General features: G+C 60.6%; 3 protein-coding genes across 4 annotated transcripts in view; all 3 read right to left on the bottom strand.

Moving 5' to 3' along the window:
• Positions 1-3,493, bottom strand: part of CHLRE_04g217952v5 (uncharacterized protein) — a 4,859-nt gene extending 1,366 nt beyond the window's left edge. Inside the window, exons 1-9 of one of the 2 annotated variants that reach the window (XM_043061787.1) lie at positions 3,329-3,493; positions 3,154-3,199; positions 2,863-3,006; positions 2,398-2,688; positions 1,461-2,188; positions 1,161-1,224; positions 732-886; positions 377-472; positions 43-87 (exon numbers count right to left, since the gene is read on the bottom strand). In XM_043061787.1, coding sequence (XP_042925043.1) covers positions 43-87; positions 377-472; positions 732-886; positions 1,161-1,224; positions 1,461-2,188; positions 2,398-2,688; positions 2,863-3,006; positions 3,154-3,199; positions 3,329-3,346 — 1,587 coding nt within the window. In that variant the 5' untranslated portion in view covers positions 3,347-3,493. The remainder of the gene's footprint in view (positions 1-42; positions 88-376; positions 473-731; positions 887-1,160; positions 1,225-1,460; positions 2,189-2,397; positions 2,689-2,862; positions 3,007-3,153; positions 3,200-3,328) is intronic. The other variant, XM_043061788.1, reaches the window with a different exon arrangement.
• A 68-nt stretch (positions 3,494-3,561) lies between these two features.
• On the bottom strand, positions 3,562-6,573 carry CHLRE_04g217951v5 (uncharacterized protein). The gene is made up of 3 exons (XM_043061786.1): positions 6,211-6,573; positions 5,874-5,973; positions 3,562-5,664 (listed from the first exon to the last, which is right to left on the bottom strand). Exons 1-3 carry the CDS (start codon positions 6,330-6,332, stop codon positions 4,261-4,263), a joined length of 1,626 nt encoding a protein of 541 aa, XP_042925041.1. The 5' UTR covers positions 6,333-6,573; the 3' UTR covers positions 3,562-4,260.
• Positions 6,574-6,979: 406 nt separating this feature from the next.
• Positions 6,980-20,135, bottom strand: part of CHLRE_04g217949v5 (uncharacterized protein) — a 19,644-nt gene continuing 6,488 nt past the window's right edge. Inside the window, exons 8-26 of the mRNA XM_043061784.1 lie at positions 20,022-20,070; positions 19,215-19,279; positions 18,806-18,867; positions 18,322-18,426; positions 17,933-17,997; positions 17,622-17,762; positions 17,196-17,266; positions 16,658-16,735; positions 16,033-16,132; positions 15,781-15,837; positions 15,573-15,608; positions 15,209-15,270; positions 14,808-14,901; positions 14,508-14,567; positions 14,210-14,278; positions 13,940-13,993; positions 13,606-13,668; positions 8,229-8,288; positions 6,980-8,007 (exon numbers count right to left, since the gene is read on the bottom strand). Of these exons, the coding sequence (XP_042925040.1) occupies positions 7,888-8,007; positions 8,229-8,288; positions 13,606-13,668; positions 13,940-13,993; positions 14,210-14,278; positions 14,508-14,567; positions 14,808-14,901; positions 15,209-15,270; positions 15,573-15,608; positions 15,781-15,837; positions 16,033-16,132; positions 16,658-16,735; positions 17,196-17,266; positions 17,622-17,762; positions 17,933-17,997; positions 18,322-18,426; positions 18,806-18,867; positions 19,215-19,279; positions 20,022-20,070 (1,411 nt within the window). The 3' untranslated portion in view covers positions 6,980-7,887. The remainder of the gene's footprint in view (positions 8,008-8,228; positions 8,289-13,605; positions 13,669-13,939; positions 13,994-14,209; positions 14,279-14,507; positions 14,568-14,807; positions 14,902-15,208; positions 15,271-15,572; positions 15,609-15,780; positions 15,838-16,032; positions 16,133-16,657; positions 16,736-17,195; positions 17,267-17,621; positions 17,763-17,932; positions 17,998-18,321; positions 18,427-18,805; positions 18,868-19,214; positions 19,280-20,021; positions 20,071-20,135) is intronic.

Below are 20,135 nucleotides of genomic sequence, written 5' to 3'. Positions count from 1 at the left end.
CCACGCCCACACCCCCCACAACCATACCCAACCCCCCCACACCCCCCGGTTGTCCTTTTTTGGGGGGGTGGGGGTGAACTTGACATCCTGGGGAACCAGTCCCGTAGAAACGTAAGTTTTTACATATCAACAGCGCTCATGCTTTTCGATATTTTTTTGCACGTATACGGTATGTGTCCCCAGCCGGCCCCCCCGAGGGAGTGCCCGTCATGCAACGCCTCCTTGGGCGCCCCCCCCCCCCCCCCCTGCTCATTCAGATGAGCTCACCCTGACCAACCGGAACGCGGAAGCCCCGTGCTATCACCATCCCATGCAACCCGGCCCCTGGCCCAGGCCCACCGCTCCGCGATTTCCAGCATACCGCGGCCCCCCGCACCTTGATGTCCACGCCGCGAGCCGCCGCGTCCGCGATCCTCTTGTTTGCGGCCATGGCCTGCCGCAGCTGCTCGGACTGGGCCTTCCACTTGGGCATCTGGGGGTAGGGGCATGCGGACGGGCAGATGGGCAGGTGCACAGGACGAGAGGATGCGGAAGGGGAGGGAAGGCCCAGGACGGGCACAACCACGTGGGGTGTTGACACCTAGCCAGTTCAGTTGCAGTCGTCGTTTGCGCAGTGGCAGTTGGTAATGTGATCACAGGGGAAGAGAACCCCATGCTCGCAAGCCTAGGTGCGAATATTGTCCAGAGCCGGCACCTACCTATCCGCTCAGCACCCCGCAACACACACGCACCTTGGACCCGGGGAGCGGCCGGTCGTCCAGCCGCGTCCCGCCAGCAGCCCCCGCGCCTCGGCCGGGCGCTGCCTTGCCGGGTGGCCCTGCCGCCCCCTTGGCCTCGCTCTTGGGCACCCCCTTGCGCATGTCGAAGAACTTGGCGGCCTCAGAGCCTGGGTGGTGGTTGGGTGATGTTGGGTGGTGGTTGGGTGGTGGTTGGGTGGGTGAGCAGGCGACACCAGTGATGTGCTGGACAGATCAAGGTAAGGCCAGAGTTGGGGGCTTTGGTTGAAGGGTTGGGGAGGACAAGTTGGCCATCATGACTGGGGAAGACTGGTGTGTTCGTGTCGTGCATGCCTCGTGTGGCAGCCCCCTTGCCTGACCACTTCCGTCGCTCCTTACAACCCAGAACCTCCTCGCTGCCTGCCGCCATACTCCCAAGCTCACCCTCAAGTCGCTTAGCTGCCATGTTGACCGGCTTTCGCTTCTGGGCAAACACCTTCTCGCAAATCTGCAGGATGCGGAACGAGGGCGACAGCAAGATTAAGGGACTAAGCACAAAAGCGCCTCCCGGAAATTCCTAGCACATCTGCGCCCGCAGCAATGCCGTTTCAGCTGTAACCACCTTGTCGTGTCTTCTTGTCGCCGTCCCATCCCAACCACGCATGACGAGCGATGTGTTATGCCCTGCTCGTGCGTACCGCCTATTTCCTATCCCAATCTCGTGCAAGACCAACGATGCCGTACCTTGGCGTGTTTGGAGTAGGCCTGCTCATTGAACCTGCGCCCGCACGAGGGGCACTCCACCATGGGGCCCGTCGGGCCGGGGTCGTCCGCACCCGGCGGAATGGTACCCGCATCGAAGCCGCCGCCGCCGCCGCTAAAGCCACCACCTCCACCGTAGCCTCCACCACCACCGCCATACGAGGGCGCCGGGGCTGGTGGCGGCGGCGCGCGGATGGGGCCTGAAAGGCCGCGGGGCGGCGGAGCCGCTGCCGCAGGCGCTCGCGGCGGCGGAGCCGCTGCCGGAGGCGCCCGCGGCGGCGGAGCCGCTGCCGGCTCCGCCGTCTGCTGCCGCCGCGCCGCCAGCGACGCCAAGGCCGAGGGGCGAGCTGCAGACGCCGCAGCCGCGGACGCGGCACCGCTCCCTGACGGCGGCCGTCCACTCGCCGAGGTGGACGAGGTACCCGCCGCACTGGACCCATACCCGTACCCGCTGCTCGCCCCGGGTGCCCTGCTGCCGGCGCCAAGCGCGGCTCCAGTGGACGCGCTCCGGCCCGACCCCGGCCGGCCCGCGGCTGCACCGGCGGCAGCACTGGAGCTGTAGCCGTAGCCTGAGGAGCCAGTGGAGGGTGGCCGGCCGGCAGCAGAGGTGCCCGAGGAGGCGCCGCCACCGCCGCCAGAGCCGGCACGCAGGGGCGCAGGCCGGGCCGGGGCCTGGTGGGTCATGGCTGAGGGCACGTACCCGGCAGACTCTGCAAGGAATTCAGAGGCGGGAAGAGGATTGGGGAAGGCCGGTAGTGGGTTGAGAGAGTTCGCGCTAGCCAGGTCCGCCACCCGACACAAAACGCCCTGCACCCAGTACAAGAGCTGGCACGCATGCCCACATCCGTTACATGTGCACATCAACCCATGCTGCTACCTGCTAGCACAAGAATCCTCGGCCCGCAGCCTCCTCACTCACCAGGCGCATGCCGCCCCCCACTGGGGATGCGACTGACCAGGCGAGACGCTGCCGCCTCCTTCAGGCGCTGCAGCCCCGAGAGCTTGCTACTGGGTCCTGCCGCTGCCGCCCCTGGGGGTGGCGCTGCTGCTGCTGCTGCTGCTGCTGCTGAGGACGCGGCGGGTGAGGCGGAGTAGGCGCCTGCGGCCGCGCCGGAGCGTGGGATGCCGGCTGCGCGCGGCGCCCCGGCGGCCGCGGATGGGGTGTAGCCGCTGGCTCCTCCGCGGGGCGGCTCCATGTCCATGCCCCCGCCTATGAACAGAGTGAGGAATTACATTGCAGGCTTGGACATAAACCCAGTGAACATACACAATCATCGGTGCAGAAACGGTGTCACTTGCCCAAGCGTAGGGACGTGTAGGGAGCGGCACTATGAAGGAATGACGCAGCGCTGCGTGACACATACTGGTACCAACGCACACCCACCGGAGGGGTAGGCTCCGGGCGACGCCCGCCGACCGAAGCGCGCCTGGTGCGATGCCGCATCATCTGCAGCCCCTGCGCCCGCGTAGCCGCCCGCCGCTGGGGCGGCATCGGGCGTGCCGGTCCGAACGGTTCCGGCACGCCGGCCTGAACGATAGGTGAGACCCCGGGATGAAAGCAGCGGGCGGCAGCGATGTCAGGCTTGCTTGCTGACAATGAATCACGGCTTGGTTCACCATCACGCGCTTCCACGACGAGCACGGAGGGAACGCGGGGCCGCGGGCATGCACACACCTGAAGAAACGAGGTTGCTGGGCTGCCCGCCTCCAGAGTAGCCCCCCTGCAGCGATGTTTAGAGAGCAGCGTGAGCAGCAGACTGTGTGTGCTCAACGAGAAGACGCGGGGTGACTTCATCGACGCAAGCTCAAGCTTGTGTGCAAGTGAAGCGTACTGCATAGTCCAAGATTACCGCGTAATTGCGCTCCATGCTGACGGGATAAAGATGGAAGTTGATAGCGAGCTGGTCAGTTAACGCGCGGCCAAACTTTGAGCGCGCGGCCTCAAAAACGCACAGACTTGTGCCCTAGCTGCTTCAACATATCCATAATGCGCATCAATTGCCTATAAAGTGATCTACTGGTACAGAGCGTGGGCAGACACAAAGTTGACTGGATTGCTTTGGCTGTCAGCCCGTTTACTACTGTGTTAGGTTGCTTACAATGCAGCACATTATGTGTAGTAAACGTATTACGAGGGAAACTTGCTGTGCACATCAAGTTTACACAACATGTTGATATGTCCGTATGACACGATGGCCGCGCCCCCCACGCCACTGCCCCCACCGCCTTCGAATTGGCTAGGCATCGACTGCAAATTGCTATCCATAAATGCTAAGCAGATGGCAGCTCATGCCGGCTAGGCCCCTTCAGGTGTGTGTGTGGGGGGAGGGTGGCAAGAATCCTGCACACACACCCCACCAACTGAATCTTGCTGAGATGCCCACATGCCCTAATGCTGTGAACACCAAGCCCGCACAACAGACAGGTGCCGATTGATTTACCAGCAGCAGGGCATATTAATTACATTGCAAGATCCTCGTGTTCATATCTCGCCCCAATGTCTCTGCATGTCTTTGCATTGCATCCATCGGTACCACAATACCGTATCCCCAAAACAGATTGCAGTTCAACCGCAGAGGCACACTGCACTCTTGTTCTGTAAGACCTCCACGGGCTCAGAAAGACAATACCTTCCCCTGTCTGGCCGCCCACCGTCCATCAAGCTAGGGGCATGAGTCCTAGCCAAGCCACCAACCCCCATGCACCATCATGTAACACTATGCATCACCTAGGTCCAGTACAGACTCTGTGCCTCAACATGCAGCCAAGCATAGCCACCCCTTCAGCAGCTGCAGCCACACAGGCGACCTAGCTCTAGAGCCAGCTCATCATCTGACTCAGTCAGGAAGGACTGGGTGCTAACCGGGGTGGCACCAATGGCCACCTGGGGGGCCTCACTGGCACTGGCCATACCACCTGCTGCCAGGATTTGGCTACGGCGGATAGGCACACCCTGGGCCACTACAGACTGCTTGGACACACTGCTGTTGGAACCCTCCATCTCCTCACCGGCCTCAGGCAGGAGCACCTTGAAGCCCACCAGGCTGTAGCCAGGGCCAAAACAGTCTTCAGGGTTGTAGCAGGCCAGGGTGCAAGGGTCACGAACCACCTTCATACCCATGGTCTGGGTCAGGTCCAAAGCCATGGGACAGCTGGGCAGGCTGGTGGGGGTGATGGAGAGCTCAAAGACAGGCTGCACAGCCACAATGGGGTCAGTTGTGTCACCATTGGGAAGGCTGCTGCTGCCATCACCATTGATGAGGCTGCAGTACAGCACCTGGCCACCACCTGCCGCTGCCATCATGACCTGCTGCAGTTCTGTGGCCACGGGTGTCAGCCAAGCCAGCTGGCCACTGCAGATCAGGTTGCGGATGGTGGTGACACTGGCCACCTTGCTGCAGATGACAGTGCTGACCTGGTCCAGCTCTTGCACCACCAGCTCCTGAACCTGGGGCTTGTCCATTGAAGGAGAAGGCAGGTGGGAGCCAAGGTTGCCAGGGCTGCCCAGCAGTGTGGGCGCATCCAAGGACAGGTTGCCCAGCAGCATGCACAAGGTGGCACTGCTGGGGACGGAGACACTGGTGCCGCTGGAGGTGCTGTCACTGGTGGCGGACAAAGTGAGGCTCTCGTTAGCAGAGTCAAAGCTAACCGCGTCCTCAGCCTCCTCACTGCGCTCGCTCAGCTGCTGCAGGAGCTGTGTCTCTGCACTGACCACCTGCTGGGCCTGGTGTCCCTGGGGGACAGTCAGGCCCTTGGCATAAGCCTGGCGGGTGCGATCCAGCCAGACATTGCCACAGGAGGTTGTGGTAGTAGGAAGAGGGGCAGGAGGCGTTGTGTTGGTGGCAGAAGGGGCAGCAGGCAACGCCCAGGTGAAGAAGTCACCCAGCGTGAAGTTGTTGCTTGGTTGGGCAGGAGGAAGGGGAGGGGAGAAGCGGGTGGAGCTGGGTCCTGATGATGGCTTGACCACAAGCTGCTGTGTCATGGCAGCCTTGACAGCCTGGACAACAGAGCCCTTGGCAGTGGCCTTAGTGGCACCACCATGGGGGGTCGAGTTGTGGCGGGGTTGTGATGGGGCCCTGCGTGCCTCCTTCTTCTTCTCATTGCTTGCCACATGGGGATGGGATTTGGAGATGTGGCCCTTGCAGGACTTCCCATTGGCAAGTGTAGTAGGGCACTTGAAGCCCGTCTGCGCAGAAAGGGGGCGGATAGCAGGGGGAAGAAGGGAGTTTAGCATGTATTTTGTGTTATGGATTTGGCACGCAGGTGCTTTTTCGTTCCCTAATGGCCTAATCCCCACACTTGCGTGCCGCACAAGGGTGCGAGCCCAGAGCAAATATACTTGTGAGCAGCCTACTGTGCATCGACAATGCAGGTTACACCCCTGCGCTCACGTACCTTCTGAGCTTGGTCCCTGCCTTCCTTCTTGAGGTACGTGCCAATGCAGTCTTCGTGGACACAATTGTCGTCACGATTGCAAACGCCGCAGTCCAGCAACCTACGGTGATGGTCAGCATTTTCACACGGTTAGTAGTATGTCTCTGCAGGCAGAGTTGAGGGAGAGATGGCTCGCGAAATCAACGGCGGCAACCAGACGTACGCTCACGGAAGAATCCATACTGAGTCTAAGGGATTCAAGGGAATTGAACAATGGAATCAATGACAGGACAAACGTGCTTCGCGAAACGACCAGCACCTCAGCACACGCGACGTGTGTGACGCGACAGGCCCTCACCGGTAGTCATCCACTGGGTCGATGAGCTTGTTGCAAAGAGTGCATTTCAAGACAGCCTCATGGAGCTCCGTTGGAGTCGGCTTGACATTGGCGGGCCCGGAGCGAGGGCGCTTGGAAGGCATGTTGTGTGATAAGACGCGTGTAGGGCTCAGCAAAGACCTTGATAAAGTCACTTTGTAATATGAACCAGTTGCTCTTCAGTCGCTTGAATCGTCTATATGTACTGTGAAAGGGCGCGGGGGGGTTAGACCCGCCGAGCGAGGCTGCATGGGGCAGGCCGGTCCTGGCCGGTCTGGGCCCGGTTTCTTGCAGCCCGCTTCATTAGTGTTCTGGGACCTGGCACTATTGTCAAACGTAAATTTATTCCCAATTACCTTGTTTCCAGAGTGTATGGCGTGAGGAAGGCAAAGCTGGGCCCAGCAGTTCAGGTGTGCCCAGGACGTTCCATCTAGACTTGAGCGTGTAGAAAACAACATAACACGCCACATTGTATCATACGAGCTTGAGCGTGTACGTGTGAATGCGTAACATGACTCGTGCACTGCAAGCCCTGACTGCCTCACTGCCCAGGCCCTTGCTTGAAGTAGCGCACCCTGGACCCAGTAATACGCCGACTCCGCCGGGTGCATGTGTGCACCTGTGTGGTAGGTTCACGTCCCCTAATTCAAGTTTGTCCCGGGCAGCACTCGATGGTCGCTGGGTGCTTGCAGCTCGGGGGTCGTGGTGTGTCGTGGCACGTGTGCATGCGGCCTCGCGTCCAACAATGTGTCCCCTGGCCTGATTACATCTATGCGAATTGCCATGTATCGTCCTTCAGAGTCATTGCCGAGCGCAGCATCACGCGCAGTCGGCAATATTACGGTGCACAGGAGAGGGCGTAAGATACTAAGTTGCACGCCCAAAGCTACCCAAAGCCACCCCGCCAACTTGCCCAAAGCTGCCCAAAGCCACCCCGCGACCTCGCCAACTTGCCTAAACCCTGCCCCATCACACGCCCAAAGCCACCCGCAGTTACCATAGCTACTCCTGCCAGGGATCCATGTTGAGCCTCGTCAGCATTAAATGGTCTTCGTGTACTTGCATGCTCAGACGCCCGACGTATTGTCGCAAGCATAGGTACTTTCGCCAGCCCGTGTCCCTCCAGACGGGTCACCTAAACCTTGCTCGCCAAAGGCGCACTCATGCAACTGCTACTACCCAAGCTGCTGACCCATGGCTAGCGCTGCCTGCCCTGGTCATCTTGTTCATCACATGGGTAGAACTTGCCTCACAGCCCGAGTGTTCCATGCAGCTCCCGGAAACAGCAAAATATTGAACCTAGCAGCTTAATGGATCAACAGCGCTGTACAAAACAGGTATGATGCTACCGGTATTCGAACCTCGGGCGTTGCAAAATAATGCCCGCGCTCAATGTCACTCCTGCTGCGGCTGCCCTCCAGTTGCCGCCTGCCATGCGGCTGACAGCCACACGCGGCAACGGCACATTTACTCTCATCTGCCTGTCTCAGTCCCATGGACCCAATTCCAATCTCCCAACCGTGTCCATAAGCATGCCAGTGCATGCACCACCCGCCAGTCGAAGTGGCTCCCGACTGACCGCCACCGCTATGCCTTCCTCAACTTCTACTGCTACCTTGAACACTGCAGCTACCTCGGCCTCTACCTCGGCCTCGGCCTCTACCAGGCCATGACCATCTTGACCTTGCGCTGCAGCCCCTTCTTGATGTACGGCTCGTCGCGGCAGCACCAGTTGGCCGTCACCGCGTTCGCAAACGCCTCAAATGACGCTTTTAGCACCTGTGTGCCAGGGGGGTGGTGGGCGGGTTTGAGTGTAAGGAGGCGACAGCCTGAAATGAGGAAGATTGAGGACGGAGAAAAAACAGAAAGGCCACGGAGGATACACAACTAGGATGGGCCTGTGCAACGGGCAACTGCTCCGCTGATACACGTTGGACCCCCCTCAACACCTGCAACCCCAGCTGCATGCACCCCGACCTGCTCCGCCCACCCCGCCGCACCTGGTCGTCGAAGCCGCCAAACAACTTCATGACGTGGCGCAGCCGAATCACCTTGGCATCCTGTGCGTGGAGGGCGCAAGAGCGGGACTCAGTGTCAGCGAGCAATCAAAAGAGAAACTGAAGAGCACTGGCCATTCTTCCTCGGTGGCACCCCAGTCGGCCTGCACCCGTGCTGAAGTGTTGCTCTAAACTGGTGCCACTGGTGCCGCCAAGCTCCCCATGTCGCCAAGGCACTATGCAAGCCAGCTGGCGGGATAAGCGCTGACTTATCGCAGCGCAGTGGAGATAAGTCTAGTTATTGCGACGTAACTGCCGTGTTGCGTTAAAGTCACGCACGGTGCAGGACGCTCGGGTACGTGCCTGCATGGGGCCGGACCGAGCTGGGTCTTGTAGGCGTCAGGAGCACACGGCGCCTTATCTGCCGTTGTGCTTCTGTACTGTATTATCGGATCGTCCCTCTGCCGGGACGGTGACCTCAGTGTGTCGCACTTAAACATTCCCTACATTTCCGGACTTTCTTTGCAATCCTATACCTGGTTCTAACTATACTTTACCATGTATGGACTGAAAAAGCGTTTAATATACACTCAAACGGAGTTGCAGCGTTTTTGTTGCGCGATCCTGCTCAATGGAACCCCTTAGCTTGATTACGCTCGCTCCCTGATCGTAAGGGAATGCCCTCCAACGCTTCTCTGGCGCTTTGGACCACGCTTTGGTTCGGGGCCGCAATCGGGAGCATATCGGAGCAGAGCGGAACATTCAAGCGGAGCAAAGCCGCGTGAAGCGTTGCGGACAAGGCGTTCGGCAAGTCACTGAAAGCAAAAGGGCATACACAGCTGTGCGGGCGGGCTACTTGCTTGCCATGCGCGGTCCTGCTTGCCGTGCCTTCGTGTCTACCCGTCGCTTTACAGTTCATAGCTTTCTACAATTCCACATTATTCTTCCATCGTGCCACCCCCTCCCCCCAAGGCCCTCAGGATTTTTGGCGCGGTACTTCTCCTGTCCGCCTATCCAGGCCGCAGGGCCCGCGTGCCCGTGGGGAAAGCTCGCGTGTGTGCCGTTGGGATCCGGCCTGTGCGCCGCACGCAATGGGCTCCGCGCCCTTGCTTAATGGACAATGGACGGCATACGTGCCCTTATGATACGGCCTGTGCGCCGCAAGCAATGGGCTCCGCGCCCTTGCTTTATGGACAATGGACGGCATACGTGCCCTTATGATACGGCCTGTGCGCCGCAAGCAACGGGCTCCGCGCCCTTGCTTAATGGACAATGGACGGCATACGTGCCCTTATGACACGGCCTGTGCGCCGCAAGCAATGGGCTCCGCGCCCTTGCTTTATGGACAATGGACGGCATACGTGCCCTTATGATACGGCCTCTGCGCCGCAAGCAATGGGCTCCGCGCCCTTGCTTTATGGACAATGGACGGCATACGTGCCCTTATGATACGGCCTGTGTGCCGCACGCAACGGGCTCCGTGCCCTTGCTCTATGGACAATGGATGGCATACGTGCCCTTATGACACGGCCTGTGCGCCGCAAGCAACGGGCTCCGCATCCTTGCTTTATGGACAATTCACGGCAAACGTGCCCTCATGATATGGCCTGTGCGCCGCAAGCAACGGGCTCCACGCCCTTGCTTTATGGACAATTCACGGCATATGTGCCCTCATGATACGGCCTGTGTGCCGCAGGGAACGGGCTCCGCGCCCTTGCTTCATGGACAATGCGCCACATACGTATTCTTATGATACGACCTGTGCGCTGCAAGCAACGGGCTCCACACCCTTGTTTAATGGACAAGTCACGGCATACGTGCCCGTATGATATGACCTGTGTACCGCAAGCAACGGGCTTCGCACCCTTGCTTTGATGGCATACGTGCCCTTATGATACGACCTGTGTGCCGCAAGCAACAGGCTCCACACTCTTGTGTTGTGGATTATGGACGGCATTGAAATGCTTACATGCCTTCGTTGTACATGTCTTCGTTGTACATGCCTTTGCGTTGTGGACATTGTGTGGTCTGAGCGCCACGTTCGGATGCGGCGTGTGTGCCGCCAGTAACAGGGTTTGCGCCTTGCATCAAGTGCTATGGAGATGGGTCTTGCGATATGGCCCGTGTGCCGCATGCAATTATGCTGCCTGCCCTGTCGTTATGGACGCTCCGACTTGTTGCGTGCGTGCCCTGCTGCGTGCCCTGTCGCAATACGCCTTGAGTGCACCGTGCGCGGCAAGCCTGCGCCTCGCTATTGCTTCGTGTTGACAACGGAGCGGGCTTACGTGATCATGCGTCACCCTGTACGTCTTGAGGTCCGCACGCACATCATGCTATCACGCGGCATCACCCTTGTAGTCTGGCTGACGCACCCCGAGCCAACCTATATGCATTTGATATGTGCGCTAGGCCCAAGTGCCGAATTTGTTTCCGGATCTTTCGCCCTCAATGAGCGATGTGGAGTTTTGTGCAGTTCGGCCAGCATGCTATTGCCTAGCCAGTAACAATACCGCATGACGCATAAACATGCCGGGGCTCCTTTCTGCAGCCCGGAACCAGGCATCGGACGCTGTGTCACGCAATGAGCCCAACCAATATTGTGTTGCGAGATACGGTCGGAGCTGGGATTACAGCCTGCCTGGTGGGTGTGGATGGCGTTCGCGTGTTGGGCTGAGCTGTCGCTGCTCGCGGTGGTGCCCCTTCGCCACCACCGAGTCACTGCACCCATCCACCCTCCCCTCTTGTTGGCCCACCCCGCCTGTACACATGCCAGTCAACCGCTCGCCATCCTGTAGTGCAAGCGGGTAGCCGACTTGGCAAGCGCTTTTCCTGACACTGGCGCAGGTTTGAGTGGGATACCAGAATGGTCTGAATGTATTTGTTGGACAACCGGTACACTGCGGTGTGTAGCTGGTTAGCGGGAGTGCCGTGCATGAAACACGCTACTCGACCCACCACGCCCGCGCGATGGTACCACCAACCGTTCAACCCAGATCCATGCCGGGGTAGCATCGACCCCACAGTCAGACCGATAGATCCCATCCCAGAGTCAGGCGCCATGTATGTATCTGTGGATGCGTGAAGCTGACTTGTGCCGTGGAGTTGGCCGCCTGTATGGCACGCCCGGCATCTGTGTCATGTTATGGCCTCAATTCAAGTTGCGTGCTGTGCGGCACGCGACACGCTCCCTGCCCATCCCTCATTAGGACATGAGTGGACATGTATGCATACATATTACTTCGACAGAGCCATAGCAGGGGCAGCGTGTTCTGTCAATGCCTCATGAACCCAGAGACCCATGCCAACTGTGTCGCCTGCCCACTCGCGAGTGGACGCCTACGGCACCAACCTTAGTTCCTTTCAGCCCCGGCCTTACTTCTCCCGGGGCAATTACGTACTTATTACCGAAGTGCTACGACAAGTGTGCTATGTGTAATTACAACTAAGAGCGTATGGCGGCACAGGCTCACATGTTGGTGACCATGCTGACAGCGCCCTGTGCGTGGGCTTGGCGGTCGGCCGGCATCCCAACTCAGCCCGGCCTCCTCACAGCAGTACCACAACGTGCCCGTACGTGGTCCAGTGCGGAGTTTGGCTGCCGGCGTGGCTGTATCATTTCTCACATTGGATGACCCACCGCCACTGCTGCTGTTCACTACTGGCACGTCCCTCGAGTCGCTCAACGACAGGCTCCGCCCGGCATTCGCTCCCTTGGGGCCGGGGCCCGCGGCGCATCCAACCCGTCGCGGCCCGCGAGTGCTCCTTATTTCCCCATCATTACGCCTTCTATCACTATATGTACATTGCGCGTAACGGGTATCCTTCAACCTTCCGCGCCGCTCGACCAGGCCAGCCTTGCTGGGGTTGCCCTTAATGTTGCCCTTCATGTTGCCCTCCCTGCTATAACACCCACACAGCCGCCGTGGCGTACGGTATTGGCACGTACGGAGCATTGTGTGCATGCATCCCCGCTGCGTTTGGAGGCAAACATTCACGTGCGTGCCTGCCCTGCGTCCGCCGGGGGTGATGCTATGCGGGTGTACTTACTGCTTGATCGGTAGTGACTCTTATGGCGAGCGAGACACCGCAAATAATCTCAAGCATGGCACCTAGAAAGAAAGAAATTGGTGTTCGTGGCCATGCTGCACGGCTGGGCATGGCTGCCCGCATCTTACACCACGACGGCGCGGGTGAAGGGCAGGATGCTGCGCGTGACTCGCGTACGTGAAACTGCTCAAGTGTTGCACCTCGCGCCTTCTCCTGGCTCATGTTGGCTAGTCTGTTCCAGCTTCGAGTCACGACGTTGTTATTATTCCCAAGGTTATGCAGCCTACAACGTCAACACGTGTTATGGCATGGCCCTGGGGGCCGGTAGAGAGTACCGTGGTCTCCAGTGCTTCGTGCCAACACGTGCCAACACGCGCTGTTACCGTTCCTGGGCACACGGACGGCCACAGCTACCCAGAAGCCACACACCTGGACAGCAGAGGATGCATGTGTTTCGCGGCGTCGTCTGCGTGGCTGGCGCACGCGGGGCAACGCATGTGTGCATCTGTCGTGGCCATTGTCGCACCTGATACGTTTGTGAGTCTGGTATCATGGCCCTTGCAAAGCCAGTCGTGTTCCTATTGCTGCTTGTCTTTTGGTAGTGACCATTGACCGCCCATGACCGACGGAGTGTGGCGCTGTCAGGCCACGCGTTGGCGTCGCCCTGCGCCTGCAGCAGGTGCCGGCGGCGCCTCCGGCGGCGCCTCCGGCGGCGCCTCCGGCAGCGCTCACCCCCGTGTGATGGTGCTGCTCGTGCAGCCAATCTCCCGAAGCACGAAGCTCGTTCTATTGAGCGCTGTCGAGTGTGCAACTAGGACCGTACGTTCGTGCGCAAGCTAGGCGATGGGCGGAGCGCTCCGCGGCGGTGTTCGAGACACATGATTTCGGTAGCGCAAGGGCACGAACGCCGCCGCCATCACCGCCGACCGCACCTTGGTTTGCATGACCGGCCGTTGGGCCGAGCGCTTTGCGAGAGGAGCTTCATACGCGAAGCCAATCAAGCCCAGCCACCAGGGCTGCCGTCGCCCGCACCATGACCTCCCGGCGTTGAGGACTACTACCAAACTCTGGCAGCACTTTCGGCCACTAGTGCAACCTCAACACGGGCGGGCTGGGGCGGGCACGGCGGACTTGGTGGGGTTATCGGGAGCTGCGAGGCCGGAGCTAGGAGGCCGCTGAGGGCCACGATTGAGTTGCTAGGCCGCTTGAGGCATGAGTGGAGGCTATTGTCGGTTTTGAGAGATTGGGATTCTCGTCTGGGGCCGTGGCGGTTTGTAACGCTACACGGCAGTAAGGAGTCAATAAGCTACCACCTCTGTGATACGGCACTCACGTGGATGGGCTCCAGCGCCTTGGCCAGCTCATCCTGCTTCAGGTTGGGCTTGATGGACAGGACCTGGGGGACGGGGTTGGCGGCATGCAGGCATGACTAGTTAGGCAAAGGCGGTGGCGAACAGGTGCAGCGTCACGAATGGGAGCTTGCATGGCGTGAGCGATGGTGTGAGCAGCGGTCGGAGAGTGTGCATAGGTGTCTGCAAAACAGGGCGGGCCCAAGGGATGGGAGGGTATCGACGCTCCCAGCCCTTGATACCCTCCATCCCTTGCAAGCTCGCCACCAATCATCGCCCAGTCTATTTTCCAGAACCCGCCCTGCCATTACTTCACACCTGCACAAAGCCGGTGGTATTCCCGGGCGCCTCGCCCTCGGGTACTACCAGCACCTGTGCCGGGACAGAGAAAGACAAGGGGGAGGGTTCCGAACAAGAAGATAGCAAGGTTAAGGGGTGTTGCTAGGATGAGTGGGCGAATCCGCAATGGCCGCCAGCAGTGGTGGCTGGTTAGGGGCCCCCTGCGCCATGCACCCCTCTTGGCGCCATGGTTACGCGTTGCTGGCTGTCCATGCCCAGACCTCTAGGCTCAGCCGCTTGCTTCCGCACCTGGCCGGTCTTGACGGCCGCGGGTGTGCGCGGATTGTCGAGCATGCTGTACTCGCGGAACGTGAAGTTCTGTGTGTGCGGAGCAAAGGTAAGTTCAGATATTATGCCTGGGAAGGCTTGCAGGAGGGGTCCGTTTGAAAGGCAGCTGCAGGACGGTAGATCGTGCGCGTCGTGGTGAGCGGGATAGGCTGCTGCTGTTGCAGTGGCCGGCAGCGGGCGCTTTACCTTTTTGGCGAGGCGCCGAAACCTAGCCCACCAGGCGAACAGCTCGCCCGTCTGCTCGATCACACGCACGCACCTGAGGCCCCTGCGACGTGTTGAGGGGTGGGTAGTTGTACAGCACCTTGGGGCGGAACACCTGCGGCAGGGGCAGGGCGGAAGAGGGAGAGGAGGGGGTTGCGACCACTGTGCAGGCTCCCGACCAGAGTTGTTCAGAGAGCAAAGCACTCCGTCGTCAAGCAGTCAATCACCCCTGCAAGCGTTGTAGCGCAAAGCCCGCATCCCCACATCAAGTGTGCCGCCCTTCACGTATCCAAACCCCCGGCCCCACACGGCCTAGCACCACCGCCCACGCACCACCGCCACCACGACGACACACCTGGTCCAGCGCGCACTCGAGCGGGAACTGCGTGACCTTGTCTCCGGGGATGCGGCACTGCTCCGACATGAACCAGTTCTTAAAGCAGTAGCACCTGTACATTGGGAGGGGGATGGGAGAAGAAGAGGGGGGAGTGAAAGGGGTTTGGGAGAGGCGGGGGGCAGGGCCAGGCAGGCAGGTGGGTTGCAGATACGGTACCAGCCAAAACTAAACCGAACCCAATGCAATAGAGCCAGGCAGGCAGATGGGGAACTGGATGACGTATGCAGCGCGGTAGCAGGTGCACTGCCAGCGCAGACCCCGCCCTGAGTCCCAGATCAAACCGGACGACTGCCGCCCAGCCCCACGCCCGTAGTCGCCTGTGCTAGGGACTCGCATGCACAATGGGCAGCGCTGCTCACTTGAGGGTGGGGAAGATGAGGGTGCGGTTCAGCACCATCGCCACCGCCATTGCGCGATACATCTGCGCCGTGTGTGCGCAATAGGGTTAAAATTTTGGCAAGGATGCGGTCAGATGTGTGTGTGCGCATGTGTGTATACGACGGCAGTTTTAGTGTGTGGGGGGAGGGAGGGGCTGCTGCATTGGCGTCCCGAGTGTCGTCTGAAGTGGGTGCCCTGCTGCTGCTGCTGCTGCTGCTGTGGGCCCCGCGCCGTGTTGCTCTGTGTTGTGAGCCGGCACCGCTCCGTGTGTGGTGTGCAGTACGTGCAGGCACACGCAGGCACACGCAGGCACACGCAGGCACACGCAGCCTCACACCCACGCACCTGTTGAAGCTGGGGCGGCATGTTCTTGAGGTGCACCTGTTGTGTGGGCGGCAGGGTGCGTGGGTGGGCAGAGCCAGTAGTGCAGGCGCAACAGGGTCTCATGTGGTCCCATCCAAGCCCACGCCCACCAAGCGCTGTATCTCGCGTCTGTTGCCGGAATGGTGGGAACAATACCGCCCCGCCCCGCCCTGCTGCACGCCCCGCCCACCTGGATCATGTCCTCGGTCTCCCGCCACGTGTTGAAGCCCTCGGGCGCGGCCGGCGCCTGCGGGGTGTGCCGTACCGGTATTTGCGTGGCGGCAGGCGGCGACCGTCAATGACGGTGGTGAGGCGAGCGCAACTACATAATACTACGAATGTAGACCACATGTGGCACAAGTACAACAGGATTATCACACGACTTATTAGCCTGCTTGTTTTGTTTGTGAAAGGCCGTGTGCGGCTGTGTGCGTCCGCCCACCTCGATGTCGGCAGTGAGGTAATAGCGTTCGGGGGCATCGTAGTACTCCGGGGGGTCGTCGTACAACATGCCGTCACGGAAGCGGTGGAACTTGCCTTCCCTGTGAAGGGCGGTTGGAAGGGGGTGAGTAGGTGGGTAGATGGGGGTTGGCAAGACACAAGGCGTGGTGCGGCAGGGCAGCGTCGAGGCTGGAGGTGGAAGCGCGCTTGCAGCGACAGGATTGATGCAGAGCGTACGGCCCTGTAGACAATCTATGGGACCCCGCGCCTGCGCGTACTTGCTCAGCCCTTTTGCCCCCTGTTTTCATTTGGCTCGGGCATATACCCACTCCCCCATCCCCCCCCCCCCCCCCCAACACAGTTTCATTTGCGGTACCGAGCGTCTCCAGCTGTACGCGCCACATGCGCCCACGCTTTTATTAGTTTAACTGGGTACTGTCAGCTTCACGGAGGGACAACGAGCTGGAGCGCGGCCGCCCGGACGGCCGCTCATGTGGTAACGACTTCGTCTGCAGTTTTCAGTGCATCCTGTACCGCTTTTTCAAACATCCCTGCAACCCCCCCCCCCCCCACACACACACACACACACACACACACAGGGGACCAACGGCTGTCTGGCTGCTCACTTGCTGAGCGGCACCCAGGTCATGTGGACGCCCAGGGAGGACACGTTCATCTGCTGCTGCAGCTTGGGGATGAAGTAGCTGGGCAAGGGCAAGGGGGCAGGCGCGGCGGGGGCCGGGGGGAGGGGTTACATTCATGAATAGTTAAGGAAGTGGGGGGGGGGGGGGGGTGTAGCCATCCATGGGATGGTGTGTATCAAATATGAAGTGAAGTGCCGACGGGGGGGGATGCGTCAGGGAGAGGCGAAGAAAGGTCCGCAGTTAGGGAAGTGAAGTACAACACGCGAGGATAGCGGGTTGCTGGACAGTGAGGGGTGAAGCGTTAGGAACAGCAAGAGCCCAGGACCTCGGGAACGGTGGTTGCGTGCAATGTTATATCCAAAACCTCTGCAATCGCCCCTGCCTGCACTGCCAGCACTGCCCCAAAACATCCATGCCCGGTAAGGTGCGTCTGCCACGTCTGCTCCCCCCTGGCTACAACTGCCCTTCTTTTTAATTACTTGTGAATGTACCCCCCCCCCCCCCACACACACACACACACCTGTATCCGTTGAGCAGCATGTGCACGCCCAGCCCGCCCAGCCGCATCTCGGTGGACACCGGCAGCGGGTCCTGTCAGGGTGTTATGTGATGCGAGGGTGAGGATGTGGGGCAGGGTGCGGGTGCGGCAGGGTACAGCACAGGGGCATGAGCCACCCGACCACCCGAGCCCGCAAACACGGTGGCATTTGATGCCCAGTCAAAGGCCAGACTGGAGGTGCCCACCATGGGACGCTGGAAGTACTGCCCATGCAACCCCGCGCCGCCACGTGGCCATCCCCATGCCCCCATGCAACTTCCGCCGCCCCCGCTCGCGGCCCGTCTTGCCTCCCCCCAAACTCCACCCGCCTACCCGCCCGCCACCCAAATCACCGCCCCTCCTCCCCCCATCCCTTCTCCTTCTGCTCCTCGCCCGCTCATCACTCACGCTGACGGTCTTGCGTGTGAAGGCCTCCGGGTCCGCTGCGTACCGCCCCGCCGCCTCCGCCTCGCCCGCCAGCACCCCCAGCACCAGCACACGGCCGTCACTGCGCGCGGGCCGGCCGCGGATGAACTTGTAGATGCCCACCTGCCGGCCAGGCAAGGAGAACAACGCCGCAGGCGGGGCGAGGGTGACCAACGTGAGTGGAGGAGGGTGTCCCGGCCAGCCAAAGACTCGACGACGCAACGTCAACGCCGCTTTCTCTCTCTCTCAATCAATCATGAATGTAACACCCCCCCACACACACACACACACACCTGGTCGTTGTCGTGGAAGTTGGTGGAGCGCATGGACGACCAGCCCGCCATCAGCGACTTGCCGCCTGCGGGTGGGGAAGTATGTGTGGGGTTCCAGGCATTACTAGTCAGGAGAAGGCGATGGGGTGGGGATTGGCGATGGAATTGGCGGTGGGGTGTAGGTCAGGGCTAGGGATGCTTGCCAGTGGGGGTACAGGAAAGCTGCCGGTTCGAGAGCGTTGGTGTGTGCGCTGGCGGCGTGCGCGCGCACATGCAGATCTACAACCCAGAGCTTCTAGAACCTCTAACCTCTAATAGGCACGGAGCTAGCCGCCGCTCCGGCCACTGCCGCATGCGTATCAAGCAGCATGCCACACACGCACGCCTCACGCCCCGCACTCGTGCCTCACCCGGCGTAGCCCGCACGAAGTAGACGCCGGTGTTGAAGTTGGTGTGCTGGTGCATGCCCACCTCCAGCCCCTCGTCACCCTTGGGGTTGCCCGTGCTGATCAGGTCTGTGGTGTGTGTTTGTATGTGGGCAGGAGGAAAGGTGAAGCGAGGGCGCGGCGTAGAGTGAGTGAGTCGCCTGCCCCTTGCGGGAGGCCAAGCGGCCAAGGGTGGACGTGGGGGAATCGCGCTGCCCCACGGGCGCCGTCACCGCGGGACAGCGGCACGCTGCCACATTTACCCTTCCCTCGCCCTCGCTTCCTTCGCCCACCGCTTTTCACATGCCTGGCATTCTTTCTCGTTTGCGCCGTCTTCCATGGGCAGCTTTCCGCTACCCTGTATTCCCGCAGCCCACCCCTTATCCACCCCTATCCACCACCATCATCCCCACCCCACGCCCCCACCCCCACCCCACCCCCACCCCCTATCCACCCCCACCCCTCTCACCACTCGACACGGCCATGTCCACATTGTTCACTGCGGGGCCCAAGAAGTACGGCAGAGGGTCCCTGTGGGCGGGGGGGGGGGGGCGAGAAGAAGAAGGCCGGGGTGGAGGCAGCCGAGTGCATGGCGCCATGAGCTACACGCCCCCCTCCGCCCGCGTGCGGTAGCGGTACGAGTCCCCCATATACAAGCCCCAAGCTCCTTCCCGAACACCCTGCATCCGTCCGTGGCTCCGCTTAACCAACTCTGCCCAGAACCTGCCAACACCACCAACAGTAACACAACCACAACCCCGCACCGCCTACCAATTTCCGCGCCCCGCGTGGTCTCCCGCACATTACCCCTGCCATGCACCTGGACCAGACCACGCTCCCGCCTCACGCAGTCCGCGTGAGCCCCTCCCCTCCCTCACCTGAACCAGACCACGTCCACGTCGCTGTGGATGACATTGAAACCCCAGTGCACGATGCGGCTCACCTGGCGGCAGGCGGGGGGCGGGGGGTTGCAAGGATGTTTGGGAAAGCGGTACAGGATGCACTGAAGACTGCTGACGAGGTCGTTACCAATGGCGGGGGATCGTAGATACCAGCCCAAACTAAACCAAACCCAATGCAATAGAGCGAGGAGGAGAGCGTGGTTGCAAGGATGTTTGGGAAAGCGGTACAGGATGCACTGAAGACTGCTGACGAAGTCGTTACCAATGGCGGGGGGTTGTAGATACCAGCCCAAACTAAACCAAACCCAATGCAATAGAGCGAGGAGGAGAGCGTGGTTGCAAGGATGTTTGGGAAAGCGGTACAGGATGCACTGAAGACTGCTGACGAAGTCGTAACCAACGGCGGGGGGGGGGTGTAGATACCAGCCCAAACTAAACCAAACCCAATGCAATAGAGCGAGGAGGAGAGCGTGGCCGATGCTTGACAACGGAGTGGGCACGCGACAATAGTCCCCACGCGGCAGAACTAAACCAAACCAAGCTAAGCTAGCAGGGGGCAGGGGACACAGGTCAAGGCCAGGGTCACACAGAGTATAAGCATGGGCGCTCATCGATGTGACTGAACAACAGCCTGACTTGCTGGCGACGGGGCAAGAGTGCTGCACAGGCCACACTAGCTGCATGTAATCGGTAGCGTGCATGTGCAGAGCATCACACAAGCACAAGGACTTAAGTTGGATGCGGTGGCCCACAAATAAAATATGTTGATGCGCCCAAACTCACCACGACCACCTTGCGCCATGTGGCGGCGTTGTAGTGCGAGTCGCCGTACCTGCAGCGTGCGGGTGCGGGTGCATGCGTGGGTGTGGGTGCGGGGGCGGCGCGGCAGCCGGCCTG

Source organism: Chlamydomonas reinhardtii, chromosome 4 (assembly GCF_000002595.2).
Source record: "Chlamydomonas reinhardtii strain CC-503 cw92 mt+ chromosome 4, whole genome shotgun sequence".
Classification (NCBI taxonomy): domain Eukaryota; kingdom Viridiplantae; phylum Chlorophyta; class Chlorophyceae; order Chlamydomonadales; family Chlamydomonadaceae; genus Chlamydomonas; species Chlamydomonas reinhardtii.
The sequence above is the reverse complement of the archived record's forward strand: the minus strand, read 5'-3'. Positions and strand labels throughout refer to the sequence as shown.

Coding starts and splice junctions, on each gene's coding strand:
- CHLRE_04g217951v5 (XM_043061786.1), bottom strand. CDS start 6,332: ATGCCTTCCAAGCGCCCTCGCTCCGGGCCCGCCAATGTCAAGCCGACT. Junction 5,974..6,210: donor GACCCAGTGGATGACTACCG/GTGAGGGCCTGT, acceptor CCATCACCGTAG/GTTGCTGGACTGCGGCGTTT. Junction 5,665..5,873: donor GCAGGGACCAAGCTCAGAAG/GTACGTGAGCGC, acceptor CTTTCTGCGCAG/ACGGGCTTCAAGTGCCCTAC.